General features: G+C 41.8%; 1 protein-coding gene across 1 annotated transcript in view; it reads right to left on the bottom strand.

The window, feature by feature from the left end:
- dbf4b (DBF4 zinc finger B) overlaps positions 1–18,339 on the bottom strand; it is a 32,760-nt gene extending 14,421 nt beyond the window's left edge. Inside the window, exons 1-4 of the mRNA XM_060939287.1 lie at positions 18,216–18,339; positions 6,547–6,703; positions 3,230–3,400; positions 874–924 (exon numbers count right to left, since the gene is read on the bottom strand). Of these exons, the coding sequence (XP_060795270.1) occupies positions 874–924; positions 3,230–3,400; positions 6,547–6,690 (366 nt within the window). The 5' untranslated portion in view covers positions 6,691–6,703; positions 18,216–18,339. The remainder of the gene's footprint in view (positions 1–873; positions 925–3,229; positions 3,401–6,546; positions 6,704–18,215) is intronic.
- Between the last annotated feature and the right edge of the window lie 421 nt (positions 18,340–18,760).

Genomic DNA, 18,760 nt, shown 5'->3' with positions numbered 1-18,760 from the left:
GCTCCAAAATTGACACCTTCAAGCTTAACTAAAGTTTGAAGCTGATGACACGGACAAAGAAAAAGCCTTCTGGAGGATAGCTGTATAGTCAGATGAGACAAAGATTGAGTTGTTTGGCCACAATGATCACTATATACAGAGGAGCACTGTACCAGCTGGTGGTAGGATCATCATGCTCTGGGGCTGTTTTGCTTCCAGTGGAACTGGTTCATTGCACAAAGTGGATGGAATAATGGAGGAGGAGGACTACCTCAAAATTCTTCAGCATAAACCATCAGAAACTTGAACATGACTTGGGAGTTACAACAGGACAATGAACCCAAACACGCATCAGAGCTGGATGTGAAGGATAAAGCAGGCTAACATTAAGCTTAAAACAAGTCCTGACTTCAGCCCTATTGAAAATATATGGACTGTACTTAAAAGTCGAGTCCATGCCGGGGGTGGGGGGGTGGGGTAGTAATTGAACTCTACCAATTCTACTATGAAGAGTCGTGAAATATCCAACCAGGATTCTGCCAGAAGCTTGTACATGGTGAACAAAAAATGTTTGGTCAAGGTGAATCTTGAGAAGAGACATTTTACCCAAATATCAGGTGTTCTGTATGTATATTTTTGACCCTCTATTGATTTCAGAAAACTCAAAGAAAATTAAAACTTGTGCACCAAATTCTAGTGTTTTTTTTTAATAAAAGATGTATGCTATACATTCTGCCACAGAAAAAGAATAATTCAAAGAAATTACTGAAAGCCCAAATATTGCCATGACATTCATATCCAAGATGACAGTCATGTCATCATGTATGTAAACTTCTGACCACAACTGTACACATGCACGCAGAGTATTAATGTTTTAAATAAACCTTTGCGTACGTTATTGCGGATGGCTTTCTCCAACAGGGCCTTTCCTCGGCTGCCACACACCTGCACAAAGAAACGTGTCAAATTCAATTAATTTCCGTAACTGGTGAATCATTTGTGAACCATGTGATTCATCATGACTCATTCTGAACAACTGATCCACACAATTCATCTCATGGCCTCATCCCCTGTTTTTATGAGTCTGAATGTGAACAGTTTAAAGCGAGACTTCTTTCAATTTCATAAAAATCGGTGAAATTTTGGTCTCTCTGAAATTTGATCATTGTGATATGATTATTTCTGTAATATCTTTAAATAAACAAAACCCACACCCCCAGGCCATTCTGTGGCTGGGAAGTATTTTGAACTAATTTGAGGGGATTAAAGCAAATGTACATGAAAAATTGCTCGCTTCGCGCAGTCAAGCAGACAGAGGAAGTCCGTGTGCGCAGGCTTACCTTCTTCTTTTGGGTTTTACAGCAGCCGGCATCCACAATGTTGCATTACTGCCATCTACAGGTTTACCTTTGACTGTCCACTGACAGTTCCATAATTCTGTTGCTAAACAAACAGCTGATCACACCGAGGTACTCGTTGACCACCGATATTTATTAGTTTCATACCTGCAAACTCGTCAGAGAAAAAAAGGTGACAGTGTCCGGGGGTGTGTGTGTGTGTGTGTGTGTGTGTGTGTGTGTGCGGATAATGGTGACGCCGACACTGAACTCAAGTAAGTGTTAAGAAATAAGAAAACAATAAAAGAACCAAAACACAAATTATATTATACTGAAAAACATTTATTTTTTCCTTCTCTAGCCTGGACAAGGGCTTCACAAACACTCTTACGCACGCAAACACCATGGAGGGAAACTGAAAAACACTTTTTCAGTATGTTTTGCATGAATAATGAAAATGAATGAATACTGATGCACGAGTTTTAAAGATCATAGGATGAATCGCAGCTCCCTGTGTGTCTGTTTTGCAACAATGAGACTGTTGCGCAACATTTTATGTAATCTTGCAATGTTTTACTATCAGTGCGCGATTTATTAGCTTCAATTTGCCACGCTTTGTCACTAGTATATAAACTCTGTATAGTCAGCTGCTTCAGACCACCACTGACCATGGATGCTGCTGCACCAATACCTCCTCGCCGTCTATTGGGATTGCTGAATGTCCGAGTACAACTCCAAGAACTCCAGCGAAGACGTTTGGGCGTGCTGGCATTACTTATCCGTCGTCGACTCTAACCTGACTCGTACGTGCACTCGTACCATGGATTCGTTAATTGCACGAGCGCCGCGCGTTCAATCGTCCAATTACCAGATGATTCGCGCCACCCTATCGCACTATCTTACAACACCTGCTTTCATTGTACAACAGTCGCAAGATATATCGCAAGATTTCATGCTTTTGCATTGCACAACGGTCGCTTTAGACGTGCAGGTTTTGCACGACTACTTTTTCATATGCGATTATTTCGGCAACAGTTAACGATCAATATGAAAATGTATCGGTCGCACGAATGTTTGGTCGCTTCTGATCGTGATCCAATTGTGAAACATGCTTTAGCAAACAAATATCTGTTGTTTTAGCTCCAAAAAGGCTGACTTACCTTCAATTACCATCAGAGTTTCCACATTAGGTTCAGGGGTCTCTTAACAAGCGCGAACATAGATGGCAGTGTGTTTCAAGATCCTGAGGCAAAGGCTGAGATTCCGATTGGTCCAGAAAAAATGTCAATTATAAGAATTGTCCAATAATGGCCTATAACATGGCAGCAAGGCCACCCCCCCCTCTTGACAGGCGCGAGTTCAGTTGAGATTACGATCGGCCCAGATGCCCCCCCCAAAAAAAACTCTCCGGTTCTACACGATTCACGTGAATGACCCAATTGACAATGAAAAAGGTGACTGTCGCCAAAAAGCGACAAGTTTGCAGGTATGTAGTTTGGTCCTGCGTTCCCTTTGTTTCACAACATAACATCTTTTCTTCTCACTTTCCCTTACTGTAGTTGGTCTTTCACGTTTCATTTGTGTCCTCTACATTTCTCTCCTGTTGCAAACGGGGAAAGCCCACTACGTGATGCATGACGTAGTATTTTGAATTGGGTCATGGTGAAGCAGGGTCAATCGCGAAGAATTTAGGGCCACGTGGCCCTAAACTCAATTATTCTGTAAAAAAAAAATATATATATAAAAATAAATAACCTAATAAAATTGGAAGTCTGCAATCCGAATTCCGTAGCTTTCGGTCCAATAAACAAAAATAACTGGGTGTCAGGGGAAATTCTTTTTATGGCCTACACTTGAAAAACCTGAAAGGCAGTCGAGCTTTAAAGTGTCAGTGAGAGTAAACCCACGCTCACCAGTGCTCTTGGGGTTCCCGGACGCTGAGCTGCATCATTCCCCTGCCCTCTCTGCTCACAAGAATAACTATGAACTTTGACCTTTCCCGCTGAGGCCGTGACGTTGGTCAGGGCGTCCCTGTTTCCAGTGATGACAACGTTCACATCCTTATAGAGGAAACTCTCCACTCTCTGCATCAAAACATTAAAATAAAAAGGAGTTCTTGAGATTCGGTTCCACACCTACAGTGGTGCTTGAAAGTTTGTGAACCCTTTAGAATTTTCTATATTTCTGCATAAATGACCTAAAACATCAGATTTTCACACAAGTCCTAAAAGTAGATAAAGAGAACCCAGTTGGACAAATGAGACAAAAATATTATACTTGGTCATTTATTTATCGAGGAAAATGATCTAATGTTACATATCTGTGAGTGGCAAAAAGTATGTGAACCTTTGCTTTCAGTATCTGGTGTGACCCCCTTGTGCAGCAATAACTGCAACTAAACATTTCCGGTAACTGTTGATCAGTCCTGCACACCGGCTTGGAGGAATTTTAGCCCGTTCCTCCATACAGAACAGCTTCAACTCTGGGATGTTGGTGGGTTTCCTCACATGAACTGCTCGCTTCAGGTCCTTCCACAACATTTCGATTGGATTAAGGTCAGGACTTTGACTTGGCCATTCCAAAACATTAACTTTATTCTTCTTTAACCATTCTTTGGTAGAACAACTTTTGTGCTTAGGGTCGCTGTCTTGCTGCATGACCCACCTTCTCTTGAGATTCAGTTCATGGACAGATGTCCTGACATTTTCCTTTAGAATTTGCTGGTATAATTCAGAATTCATTGTTCCATCAATGATGGCAAGTTATCCTGGCCCAGATGCAGCAAAACATACTAATGTTATACTAATGTCATACTAATGAAACATGGTGGTGATACTACCACCACCACGTTTCACAGATGGGATAAGGTTCTTATGCTGGAATGCAGTGTTTTCCTTTGTCCAAACATAACGCTTCTCACTGAAACCAAAAAGTTCTGTTTTGGTCTCATCTGTCTACAGAACATTTTTCCAATAGCCTTCTGGCTTGTCCATGTGATCTTTAGCAAACTGCAGATGAGCAGCAATGTTATTTTTGGAGAGCAGCGGCTTTCTTCTTGCAACCCTGCCATGCACACCATTGTTGTTCAGTGTTCTCCTGATGGTGGACTCATGAGCATTAATATTAACCAATGTGAGAGAGGCCTTCAGTTGCTTAGAAGTTACCCTGGGGTCCTTTGTGACCTCGCAGACTGTTACACTCCTTGCTCTTGGAGTGATCTTTGTTGGTCGACCACTCCTGGGGAGGGTAACAATGGTCTTGAATTTCCTCCATTTGGACACAATCTGACTGTGGATTGGAGGAGTCCAAACTCTTTAGAGATGCTTTTGTAACCTTTTCCAGCCTGATGAGCATCAACAATGCTTTTTCTGAGGTCCTCAGAAATTTCCTTTGTTCATGCCATGATACACTTCCACAAACGTGTCGTGAAGATCAGACTTTGATAGATCCCTGTTCTTTAAATAAAACAGGGTGCCCACTCACACCTGATTGTCATCCCATTGACTGATAACACCTGACTCTAATTTCACCTTCAAATTAACTGCTAATCCTAGAGGTTCATATACTTTTGCCACTCACAGATATGTAATATTGGATAATTTTCCTCAATAAATAAATGACCAAGTAGAATATTTGTGTCTCATTTGTTTAACTGGATTCTCTTTGTCTACTTTTAAGACTTGTGCAAAACTCTGATGTTGTTTTAGGTCATATTTCTGCAGAAATACAGAAAATTCTAAAGGGTTCACAAACTTTCAAGCACCATTGTACATGTCTGCGAGTTAGCATGTAGGTGCTAACTCACAGACACATTAGCACATGTCTATGTGCTAGCTGATACAATCATCTATCTGACAGGGATGAGAGTGGGTGGTCATCAAAAAAAGCAGAAAACAAGATGGTGCCCGAAGCCAACCGGGGGGGGGCTTCAAGATGCCCCCCCCCCGGGAAAATTTTGAAAAATAAGGCCTTACAAACCACTTGTCCTGCAATCTGAGCTGCAGTAGATAAAAATATATATCTGTTGTCTTTTTTTATATATTTACATGAAAATATGTTTCAAATCAATAGGGGTATTGTTTGAATTCAAGATAAAATCACATTCTACATTCAAGGGTATGGTTATAATTCATGATCAACAAAAACGACAAACTAAATTCACATTAAACTTAAGTTTTATTAATTATCAAAATGTTCATATATTAAATAAAATTTTAGGGTGACTGACCTTCTCCCCCTATGTCCTCATTAGTTGCATATGATTTCTTCAAAAAGTCTTTTGAAATATTTAAGTTTTCAAAACTGTCAGCATTAATTCCGATTTACTGACTATCATATACATGTTCAATGTACTAAATCAAATGAATGCTAAGTTTACGGGATAATGTCTATGTACACTTTATACAATTATTTATAGTTCACAGTCACTTCTCATTTTCATTTGATCATTTCGACGACTTCTTCAGCTTTTTGGCCAAAGACAAGAGCTTGTCAGTCCTCTCTGTTTTTTATACCAGCATTGATTTCACGTACCTTTGCTTCGTCTCGCTTGTCAATTGTATTCGGCATTTTGAGTAAAAAAGCCGATACGAAAGAGAAACGTATTTTTGAAGAGCAGCGACGATGAACATGTGCAAGTTTCGATAAAATAGAACAGATGCGGGTACTTTTGTAAGAACTGTTATGATTGGCTATCATGCTCTCGCCAGCGATGTTTTGGCCAATTACATTGTAGATAACACGTATTCTACCGCGAGACTTAGCGAGACTAAAGATGGCGAAAATGTAAACATGTAACATCATCGTAGGAATGAATTACGCTTGAGTATCACGAAGGAACATACCCCAACCCCCCTCAATAAATGGAAAAAAAAAATATCAACGGATTTGGCATAATATAAAAAGGTTGATTTTTACTCAGAAAAAGCGGAAATCCACCGAAAAGTGGAAAACTCTCATTCCTGATCTGATACATCATGATATAATGCATGACGATTATATCATTATTTGCATCATTTTATTTATATACGTCATAACACTATCATATTGTTCCATTTCATTGGTATCATATTGCATCATATTATAAATCACATTATCAGATTACATTCCATCAGATTGTACTGCATCATATTTCTATCGTATCATATTCCTATACTGTATCGTATATTGTGACAGTAATCATGTTTTGTATTATACTGCAGCTGTGATTAGTACAAGAAGTGATGTTTACCCCTCCGAGGCGGATGATGATTTTCGTGAGGACGCCGCACGAGTGACTCTTCACCTCATCCAGGTAAAAGGACTTCCCCTCCAGTGGGCGGGGCCCAGGTATAAGAGTGCCCAGTGGCTCACACACTGCTAACACACGCTGCATTACACCACTTCACCTGCTCGGAGACAATCATAATACACACACACACACACAGTGTTACAGTCCACTCAAGTCATACCCAGTCATAGGCATTTAATTCTGCAATGCAGTCTGAACCATCATGTGCTCTATAAAAAGATTTATTATTCATAAATAATCAGAGAAATACTCAAGTTAGCACTAAAGACACTTGCTCAAAATCTGATGGTTTCAGATGGACAGACTTATGAAGTATAAAGACTTACAAGTGGCTACAGACAGACAATGAGACAGAAGAGGACACATCATAGACCGAAATATGGACAGACTGATTTTATAAAAATAGTCGGACAGCGCAATAACACTAACAACGCTATATTTCATCGACAGGGAGACATGAACTGAGGCAACTTTGTACAGTCAGAGTGGATGCAGCCTCAAAGCAGATATCGATCCCAGAGGCGACGGCGGTGAGAAGGGGAAAATAAATAAATTAATTAATAAATAAACCTCCCCAAGACGACATGAGAGCATCCCTCTTCAACCAACAGGGGGCAGGTTCTTGAACCAGTTCCATTCAGGATTCTTTGAACCTTGGTGCCAGGTAGCAAACTGGCCTGCGTTTTCACCAGTTTGGATCAGAATCATTGTAATCAAAAGATGCATCATGAACAGAGGGGGTGGCACAATTCACCACAGGAGTACCTGCGAGTACTCCTGTAATTACCTGCGAGCTTTTTTCCGTTATTCCAGATATTTGTTTTCAGGCCATTTTTTCAAATGTTTCCTTTTCCATCGTGTTCTTCATCGATACGCTCTGCTTCCTGTCCAAACTAATAACACACCCACTGATATCATGGTTCGTGCTGGAAAAACCAGCTGTATTCTGGTTCCAGCTGGGAAACAACTCTTCTGGGTCCAAAGCAATGCATTTTTGGTCCAAATCTGGTGAGCGAACAAGAACAAAACCCGTTCCCTGTTGGTGGAAAAGGAGCAAAAGTGGAGCTACAGGACAGCTTTTATGATTCCAGCAGCAGCAGCTCTTGGGTACGAATCTACAGAATCCAGGTGAGATTAAACACTAATGCAGGGCTTCCCAAACTTGGGGTCACCTGATTCACAAATGGGGTCAGGAGACAAACTCACAATCTCCTCTTATTTCAGTTTATTCATCAAAGATGGATTTTGTGCGATATTACAGTGGTGCTTGAAAGTTTGTGAACCCTTTAGAATTTTCTATATTTCTGAATAAATATGACAAACATTACCAGATTTTCACACAAGTCCTAGAAGTAGATAAAGAGAACCCAGTTAAACAAATGAAACAAAAATATTATACTTGGTCATTTATTTATTGAGGAAAATGATCCAATGTTACATATCTATGAGTGGCAAAAAGTATGTGAACCTTTGCTTTCAGTATCTGGTGTGACCCCCTTGTGCAGCAATAACTGCAACTAAACGTTTGCGGTAACTGTTGATCAGTCCTGCACACCGGCTTGGAGGAATTTTAGCCCATTCCTCCATACAGAACAGCTTCAACTCTGGGATGTTGGTGGGTTTCCTCACATGAACTGCTCGCTTCAGGTCCTTCCACAACATTTCGATTGGATTAAGGTCAGGACTGACTTGGCCATTCCAAAACATTAACTTTATTCTTCTTTAACCATTTTTGGTAGAACGACTTGTGTGCTTAGGGTCATTTGCTTGCTGCATGACCCAGCTTCTCTTGAGATTCAGTTCATGTACAGATGTCCTGACATTTTTCCTTTAGAATTCGCTGGTATAATTCAGAAGTCATTGTTCCATCAATGATGGCAAGCCGTCCTGGCCCAGATGCAGCAAAACAGACCCAAACCATGATACTACCACCACCATGTTTCACAGATGGGATAAGGTTCTTATGCTGCAATGCAGTGTTTTCCTTTCTCCAAACATAACGCTTCTCATTTAAACCAAAAAGTTCTATTTTGGTCTCATCCGTCCAAAAAACATTTTTCCGATCGCCTTCTGGCTTGTCCACGTGATCTTTAGCAAACTGCAGATGAGCAGCAATGTTCTTTTTGGAGAGCAGTGGCTCTCTCATTGCAACCCTGCCATGCACACTATTGTTGTTCAGTGTTCTCCTGATGGTGGACTCATGAACATTAGCCAATGTGAGAGAGGCCTTTAGTTGCTTAGAAGTTACCCTGGGGTCCTTTGTGACCTCACTGACTATTACATGCCTTGCTCTTGGAGTGATCTTTGTTGGTCGACCACTCCTGGGGAAGGTAACAATGGTCTTGAATTTCCTCCATTTGTACACAATCTGTCTGACTGGTGGAGTCCAAACTCTTTAGAGATGGTTTTGTAACCTTTTCCAGCCTGATGAGCATCAACAACGCTTTTTCTGAGGTTCTCAGAAATCTCCTTTGTTTGTGCCAAGATACACTTCCACAAATGTGTTGTGAAGATCAGACTTTGATAGATCCCTGTTCTTTAAATAAAACAGGGTGCCCACTCACACCTGATTGTTATCCCATTGATTGAAAACACCTGCCTCTAATTTCACCTTCAAATTAACTGCGAATCCTAGAGGTTCACATACTTTTGCCACTCACAGATATGCAATATTGGATCATTTTCCTCAATAAAATAAATGACCAAGTATAATATTTTTGTTTCATTTGTTTAACTGGGTTCTCTTTATCTACTTTTTGGACTTGTGTGAAAATCTTATGTTTTAGGTCATATTTATGCAGAAATATGGAAAATTCTAAAGGGTTCACAAACTTTCAAGCACCACTGTATTTTATATTATTTAATACATTACTGGGCATCTCATTCAGACAGGCCACATTTTAATTAATATTGTACATTATTTTAGGGTCCCCCCCCCACTATCCTGACAAGCTGCAAAACAAATGACTAATCTCCCCAGCCATCTACCTCCTCTAAACAATCTAGTATTGTTTCTCAAAAACTATACACACGCTAACCAGGTTTCCCGTTACAATTAGTGTTCGAACCCCTCATGTCGCCTTCAAACCTACCGAACACTCATTTTGCATACCAGCCTTCTGGATTTTCTAGATTAGTAAATACTTGAATGCAAGGGGTTAGATTTTGTTTCAGACACGACACCAATCACAATGACAGCTGAAAGTTTTAAGAAACAGTGCATGAAATCTCAACATTTCACAGTGATTTGGAGGCCTGATGAACAGATGTTTTGGCTCCGGCGTGTCACTTTTAAATCCTAAATGTGTGTGAATGATGCCGCTTTCACATGAACGTGCAAATCACGTGCCAAGTATAAGCCACTCCATGTCAGGTCACATCACACCACCCTGGGGTGGATTAGTTTCCTATAACAACACAACCAGTGTTGTGAGTCAGTGGGAGGAAGATTCATTTGCTTTTAGTTTGTGTTACATAAAGTACATACATTACTGACTTTATAACATTTCAGCAGTCCTATATTACATAGTGTTCTCCACGGGCGCTTTTAAAGGGCACATCTTGGGTATATTTAGGAGCAAGATCAATGTAATTCTCTTATTTTATATTAAACTTTGGTCAAATATCTGTCACATTTTGTGCAATTTTTTTTACCTTGCGCAATACCAGAAAAATTCAGTTGAAATCAAGTCATTTGAGGCGAATTGGTCCGCCTCTGAAAAAATTTGGCATTTGGATTTCCCAGCAAACATTGATTTTCGTGACGTCGCGTGCGGGACGCCTCCTTCTGAATCCCATGTCAGTGTTGGTTTGTTTATGAGAATACGACCTGGTGGTTTTCTGCAAATTTCTTCAATGTTATCATGTAAATATTAAAATGGTTAACAGATGTATCGTAGGAGGGTGTAGCAACACCAATCTTGATAGGATTAGTACCCATCGTTTTCCAAAAGGCCGGACAATGAGAGAGAAATGGGAGCGCTTCGTGCGAGGCACCCGGAAAAACTGACAACATGCAACAGACCACAGCATCATACGCGGGGCTCACTTCATAAAGCCCGACGACTTTGAGAAGTATTTGCAGTGGGAAATGGGCTTCAAGAAGCAACTTGATCTGAAAAAAAGACACAGATGGAACTGCTAGAATGCCCAAAGCAACACCGTCTCCATCTGTGTCAGCGTCACCAAAGGAGCCAGCCATGTTCGTCTCCCCTGACAGAAGGCCAAGTGCCACATCCACTGAGGCCCTCGAAGCCGAGGACCAAGCAGAGCCGAGAAAAAGACCAAGAAAATCGGCAATTCACAAGTTGACTGTTGCCAGGGTAAGAAATGAGAGAGACTATACTCTAAATTAGGTGTTCCTGTGTTTGTGTGGTACACGGATAATGTTATTTAATGACGCACACAAAAGTAAACACCACGAAAGCGCTGGGCGATAATACACTTACTTCACATGTATCAAGGGATCTGCGTGTCAGGGCTTGAGATCTTGGGACCTGTCAAACACATTAAATGTATATGCAACCCTGCTTAGCCGATTCCATGTGTGTAGCTTATGAAATCTTTTTCCTACAGTAGTCAGTACTCTTCTAAATGATTATATAAATACATAATTAGAAAAAATACGATTTATGTAACAATAGATAGATGAGCATTGATACATGAATTGACGGGTTTAGAAGCCGAAGCTTTTAATTATCATCATTTCAATGCAAAATTGCTAGCTGCTAAACTTGGTCTGCACAGACTGTGCACTGAACCCATGCAGGGTCTCTCAGCCTGCTGGCGGATCCGCACGTGACGTCACGAATCTGGATCAATCTGGCTCCAGACTCCCTTGGGATTTTTCCAGACGCGTTTTGTTATTTTATTTTTTTCTGCTGTAGACAGATGGCCTTGTGCAAAATTACCCTTCTGGATGAGTGTGTAAAGGGACATACTTTCATTTAAAAAAACAAAACACTAAATTGGTCCAGGATATGCCCTTTAAAGCGGCCCGCCACCCTTCCCTTGCAGTGTTTTCCACAGGTGCTTTTAAAGTGGCGCACCACCACATTATAATTCTGCCCCCCCCCCAAAAAAACCCTGTAACTTCATCAGTATACACCAAATAAATTGTAAAGTATTCGCTTTATTATAATTTTGTAAATATTTAACCCACAGAAGACCATTAAACGAATGCATATGAGGCTACCTGAAGTGGCCACGCGATTGCAATAGAAAACCATCTGGTCGGCTGCATATACAGATTGCGACACAGAGCTTTGTAGATTGAGGCCTATCCCTGCGTTACACTACACCGCACCACATTACACTATACTGACACATAGTAACGCTGGAAGCTACAAGCTACAGCTAAATCACTTGGTGGACGTTTGTAGTGTTATTGTGCAACGGTTACACTTATCTATCATCTTTTCTGACCATACACAGTTACAGTAAATCATAACAGCACACACACACTAGTTAAGGTCAGGTCTTTTATTTTACGTATATGCGATTGTGTAGGTGAGAGCTGCATTTTCCCGTTGCTTCCCTGTGGTTGTTTACTGCAGGACTTCCGGGTTCCTGGGTCAAAGGACCTGAACTACGGAGGCCAGGGTGGCTTTGTAGTGCCAGTCTCGGGCATGCGCACTGATTGGAGTGGCTTCACCCAATTAACATTATGTGTATTGCAAAAAAATGTATGCATTTATTGTCATCGAATATTTTGTTTATGCATGGAAGTTCATTTATTTTTCACACAGAAAAAATTATAATTAATGCAGGGATGCGCAACAGGGCGGCACAGTGGTGTAGTGGTTAGCGCTGTCGCCTCACAGCAAGAAGGTCCAGGTTCGAGCCCCGTGGTCGACGAGGGCCTTTCTGTGCGGAGTTTGCATGTTCTTCCCGTGGGTTTCCTCCAGGTACTCCGGTTTCCCCCACAGTCCCATGGATTAAAGCAAAAAAAAAAATTTATTCGACTGAAAATTTACGGGGGGGGGGTTAATGGGTGGATTTCGATGAAATTCACTGATGTCTAGGAGGGATTTATTGAGCTGCTTTATTTGGGTCTCCACCCCAGACCGCTTCCCTCTCATTACGCTGCAGTTGTCAAGAAGAATGGACACAACTTGATCCCAGGACACATTATATGATTGCATAATATCTTGCAATGCATTAGTGAGGCTGGAAGCATCAGCTATGTTCACTGTTCTTGACCCAAAATGTTGCGTGACCACTTTCTCCATGTCATCATCAAAGTAATGAACAAGGACATTTAAAATTTTGTCCATGTTCGCATTTGTTGCCTCATCAGCATTTAGAGAAAACATTTTTGTTCGCAGCTTCATAGACTATTCTTTTTTGAATTGTGCAGCAATGCCATGCGTGCACAAATATGAGGCATGAGCATTTGACAGTGACAACCTAGAGAGGGCACTCCTGTCTTCCGAGACCGATCGCATCAAATCAACTAATGGCTGCGATATGGTCAACGGCAGGTCATGCTGCGCCATAAAAGCATAGACACGTATTTTCTGTGCACAGACACGATCAGCCATAGATGGACTGACCTCCGTTGAGCTGAGACTTGCTCCTGGTAAAGAGGTGTGCTGAAGACCCCTTACATTGGCCTTGTGGCTGGCTTCCAGTTGATGGCGCGACAGCACTTTCTTTCCATTGCTTCCATATATTATTTTTTTGTGGCAAACCACACAAATGCAAGTGCCTGGAATGTTTAGTTTTTTGCACCATGAACTAAATGGCTTTCCGTTTTCACCTATTTCGTACAGCCAAGCCCACCTCCACTTGTTTTTTACACCTTTATCGATGGCAGACACATCAGTGCCTTCTTTCATGTAAAGCGCATCCATGCTGCCGAAAGCAGAATGACATGCTCCTCTATGCTCGACGCCAATATAGAAAAAAGTTTGGATCTTTGCTTAAATTAAAATTGGGGTTTGACCTTACTTTGTGTTGAATACGACTTCAAAATCAATTCAAGATTTTATTAAGAGAAATATTGTGGCCAACACGAGTGTTAAGTTACCTAAAAGATCGCGTGAAGTTGGCTGCGATCTACTTTGCGTTAGTTCTCATTTTCCTCCATCATTTCATAGGCCAGAAACAGATGTTTTGACGTAATTTAACTTAGTAGGCTATGATTATTATTTAACCGTAGTCTTCTAGACATTTTGACTGTTTGGGGCATTGAACGCTGGTGTATGATTTTCAGGGAATAAAGTTTAGCGCATGTCGGAACATCATTGCGCTCGCAGCCTCCAACTCCTCAAACGTCCTTTAAATTGTGATATAACGTAGGCTATAAGGCACGGTTCTAACATACCTTACACATTGGCCTAACGAAAATAATTGTTGGGGCGTCTGCTGATTTGTTAGCTATAAATTTAGGTCTAATTACTTCTGACAGTCTGCAAGCATTGCACCGTCGGGTCTTCAAGTCTGGCTGAAGCAGAGGAGCGGGCTTTCCGGAGTTTATTTTTTCGTTTTTTTTTTTTAACATGCTCTATTTCTATATGTCCAGGTTTGAGCCAAGTCATTTTGGCAAGATTTAATTTAATACAAAACAGAAATGGTCAGACACAAGCACACCAAGCACATGGGAATGTATTTTGCCAATTTTGACAGCGCATGTTTTTTTAATGCCGCACCGTAGACAGCGAACGTTTAAACATGATCAAACATAGGAAATGAACGACACAAAGCATGGCTCAAAAACAAAAAAGTTAAATAAACCCTGCTGATAGTTGATGGTGTTGCAACACATCAGTGTTATAACCCAATCTCTACCCAACCACCCGTCATTTTAATTCTTGGATCAGCACCGACCTCACATTTGGCCTTGGGAGAGTTCAGTTGACGGAAATCCGTCACACGACGGAAAACTTTAATCCATGCCGTCCAAAGACATGCAGGTTAGGTTAACTGGTGACTCTAAATTGACCGTAGGTGTGAATGTGAGTGTGAATGGTTGTCTGTGTCTATGTGTCAGCCCTGTGATGACCTGGCGACTTGTCCAGGGTGTACCCCGCCTTTCACCCATAGTCAGCTGGGATAGGCTCCAGCTTGCCTGTGACCCTGTAGAACAGGATAAAGCGGCTACAGATAATGAGATGAGATTTACCATTTCCTATCCATTTATTGGCCAGTTTCACAGTAAAAAAAAAAGCCCAAAGTCCGTCAGCTTCAGGGGGACTTTGGCCCCCAAACCCTCACCACCACCTTTTATTTTTGAAAAGTGAAGAACACTGTTATGCATCTAGGACTTAAAAAGTCAGCATGGTTAAGGTATGGGGTCACAGAAAATTAATCGTGTCCAACTCATCCTCTAAAGCGAGGCAGAGACTTGGGTACTATTCAGACGGGATTAGTTTTCCATTACAGACATGATGGATCCAGATAGACCACAGCAAAAAGCAAAACCACATAGGAAACTAATCCCATCCAAACCGGGCTTCACATGACACAATTGTCTTAAAGTTTATTTAAAAAAAAAAAAAAAGTGCAATGCAAATGTCCAGAAAACTAATCCCACCCAAACAGAGCTGAAGATTAGCGAAATGATGACAGACTGAGGCTTATTCAGCTGCAAAACACGCAATTTATTCACTCTGGCGGATTTATTTTTGTACAGATTTGTCTCATGTCTTCCTTTTTTGGGTTGTTTTACAATCAGGGTACAAAGTTTGTGTCACAGGGGTCCAAAATTCAAACTGATTCAAACTGGTACCAGTTTTTAAGTGAAGGACAAGTTAAAGAACAGATTTCAGGTAATTTTTTGACATGTGTGTATGGTAGTTTTGTGTAATCTGCTATAAGATAAAGAAGATTAAGTGTAGCTTTAAGCAGGGCTGGGAGAAACAAATGAAGTGATTCTCGGAGAGGACTTTTTTTTTTTGACAATTCAGAATCCACTACTTCCATAGTGCTTTTAAATATAAGGCTGTAAGCTTTGGGTTAGTTGTCTCTAATATTTATGTCCCAATATCTTGACCACATTTTAGGTTGAAAATCATTGTAGATATGTTATTTTATATTGAAAAATTAGCTGTCTCGGAGAGGACATTTTTTTTTTACACAATTACATACTAATTTGATCAAAATAGTCTTTAAACTTACTGGCATTCAACATTAAAACTTAACTATGTTTCCAGTGATCTCATCTCATCTCATTATCTCTAGCCGCTTTATCCTTCTACAGGGTCGCAGGCAAGCTGGAGCCTATCCCAGCTGACTACGGGTGAAAGGCGGGGTACACCCTGGACAAGTCGCCAGGTCATCACAGGGCTGACACATAGACACAGACAACCATTCACACTCACATTCACACCTACCGTCAATTTAGAGTCACCAGTTAACCTAACCTGCATGTCTTTGGACTGTGGGGGAAACCGGAGCACCCGGAGGAAACCCACGCGGACACGGGGAGAACATGCAAACTCCACACAGAAAGGCCCTCGCCGGCCACGGGGCTCGAACCCAGGACTTTCTTGCTGTGAGGCGACAGCGCTAACCACTACACCACCGTGCCGCCCGTTTCCAATGATATGGAACCAAATATTTGTTTTATGGTATAAAGAATGATTTAAGTGCATCCCTTTTGGAGCTACCTGTGGTCAAAAAAAAGCACTTTTTCTAAATGACACGAGTAATTTCGCTAAATATGACATATTGCGGGTGGCACGGTGGTGTAGTGGTTAGCGCGGTCACCTCACAGCAAGAAGGTCCGGGTTCAAGCCCCGTGGCCGGCGAGGGCCTTTCTGTGTGGAGTTTGCATGTTCTCCCCGTGTCCGCGTGGGTTTCCTCCGGGTGCTCCGGTTTCCCCCACAGTCCAAAGACATGCAGGTTAGGTTAACTGGTGACTAAATTGACCGTAGGTGTGAATGTGAGTGTGAATGGTTGTCTGCGTCTATTGCCGCTTTTCCACTACAAACGCGGCTGAGTCGGGCTGAGCCGTGCCATGCTGAGCCGAGCTGAGTCGAGCTGAGCGGGGCTATTGGAGTTGCATTTCGACTACAACCGCGCTGAACTGTGCTGGCTGGAAGTGGGTGGACACATTGGGTGGAGTTAGCGAAAGTGGGTGGACGTCACGTGATGTCGTTAAGCAGCGCAAACAGTGACATCAGTGATCTTTTAAGCGGTAGTCTCACGACCCGGATAGTAAACAATAAACATGGAGGACATGGAGTCGTTAGTGTTGCTGGTCTTGGTGCTGTGGCTTGTTGTCACCGACAACGCCAACAGATACCGGCAAGAGCATATAGATGAGGCGAGGCGCATAAGGCTTCAGAAATTCTCGTAATTCTTCTTCTTCCGGGTTTATGGTGTTTACAGATCCCAGCGTGCTCGCGGGGCATGTGTGGGCATGTGAGGACACTCCTCCTCACCAATCAGTGCACAGGGGAGTGTCTGCTCACGCCCCCAACCTCACTCGGCTCGCTTTGGCTCGCTTCAGCCCCACTCCAAAACGGTGCGAGTTTTAGGGGCTAAGCAGGGCTGAAGCGAGCTGAGTCGTGCTGTTTTTTGGTAGTCGAAACGCGAGCCGTGTCGGGCTGAAGTGAGCTGAAGCGAGCTGAAGTGAGCTGAAAAAGGGTAGTGGAAAAGGGCCATAAGAGTCAGCCCTGTGATGACCTGGCGACTTGTCCAGGGTGTACCCCGCCTTTCGCCCGTAGTCAGCTGGGATAGGCTCCAGCTTGCCTGCGACCCTGTAGAACAGGATAAAGCGGCTACAGATAATGAGATGAGATGACATATTGCCATACATTCACCAAAAATAACATTATCACCAATTTTTTTTTGCATGGTAAATAGAGCTATCACAGGGCTGCAATAAACAACCAAGTTTATTTAGTCAAGCCTTTTGATATTGAAGATAATAAGTGTTGAATGTGATTTTTAGCTTGCGTACCCTGATTGTAAAAAAGTCAAGTCAACTTTATTGTCAAATATGCTATACATGCTCGACATACAGCACAGATGAAATTTCAGTCCTCTCTGACCCACGGTGCAAACAGGCAATGCAATAAATAAAAATAGAATAATTGAAAAAAAAAATCTGAAAACAGTATAAAACACTCTAGATAGTAACTAGACATAGACTAAACACTCAAACAATATAAACAGTATAAATAAAAACAGCATAAACACTAGATAAAAACAAGACAGACTAAACACTCGGACAATATAAACGGTGTAAACACTAGATAAGAACTACACACAGACTAAACACTCAAACAGACAACAGTATAAACACTCTAGATATGAACTAGACATAGACTAAACACTCATACACACACAAATTGGTTCAAATAACCAAACAGTCAAGGGCACTTGAGGTATAGCAGGTAAACATGAAACATGAAATAAGCAGAATAAACAAACTAGCAGCTGTTAAGATGAGGTAGTGCGGAAAACAACCCTTTTACAAGTTATTTTTCCCCCAAACTGTAACATTATCCCAAGTTGCTGATAAATATCTGTTGTGCGCGTGCGCCATGAACAGCGTTCGTTCTGCTATGGAAGCGCGAGCTCGGTTAGCCAGCATGCTATCGTTAGCTGTGCTTACTTTACCACACAGATTTAAAGAATATAATCAAACTCACTCTTACCTTTTACAAGAACACTGTAACTACAGCAGGCGGTGAAAACAGCCAAATAAACCGCGGTTTAAACCATTTAACCTGCGCTAAAACGACCAGGTTCCTGAACAAAGCTATATTAACAAACTCGAAGGAAAAGCGTTTCAAAATCCCCTCCAAAATGACCTCCGCGGTTCAATCACATTTCTAGTGCACTAGGTAGGGAGCGGAAACCATGATAGCATACATCACAAAGCGCACTAATATAGGGAGGATTTAGATTTGAGACCCGACCAGGAGTATTGAAGTGTAGCATAGTGTAGTTAGTGTGTAGCGCCCCCTGGCGGAACTGGAGAGCTCAGACCTGTCGAGACAAGTGACGCCATCTGGCCGCCATCTTACCACTCACAACGCGTGTATTTGGCTTGTGTTAAACCAGGGGTCACCAAATTTTTTTCTCTGGGGGCCACATTGTCGTTCCTGACTGTGATGGGGGCCGGGGTCGGGTCAGCTATATAACATAGAATTGTATGACCCAGACAAATATGACCACCAGCAGGCCTCATTGTGTAGTA

The sequence above is a fragment of the Neoarius graeffei genome, chromosome 14, assembly GCF_027579695.1.
Source record: "Neoarius graeffei isolate fNeoGra1 chromosome 14, fNeoGra1.pri, whole genome shotgun sequence".
NCBI classification, from domain to species: Eukaryota; Metazoa; Chordata; class Actinopteri; order Siluriformes; family Ariidae; genus Neoarius; species Neoarius graeffei.
Note: the sequence above shows the minus strand (reverse complement) of the source record. Positions and strands in the feature narration are given on the sequence as shown.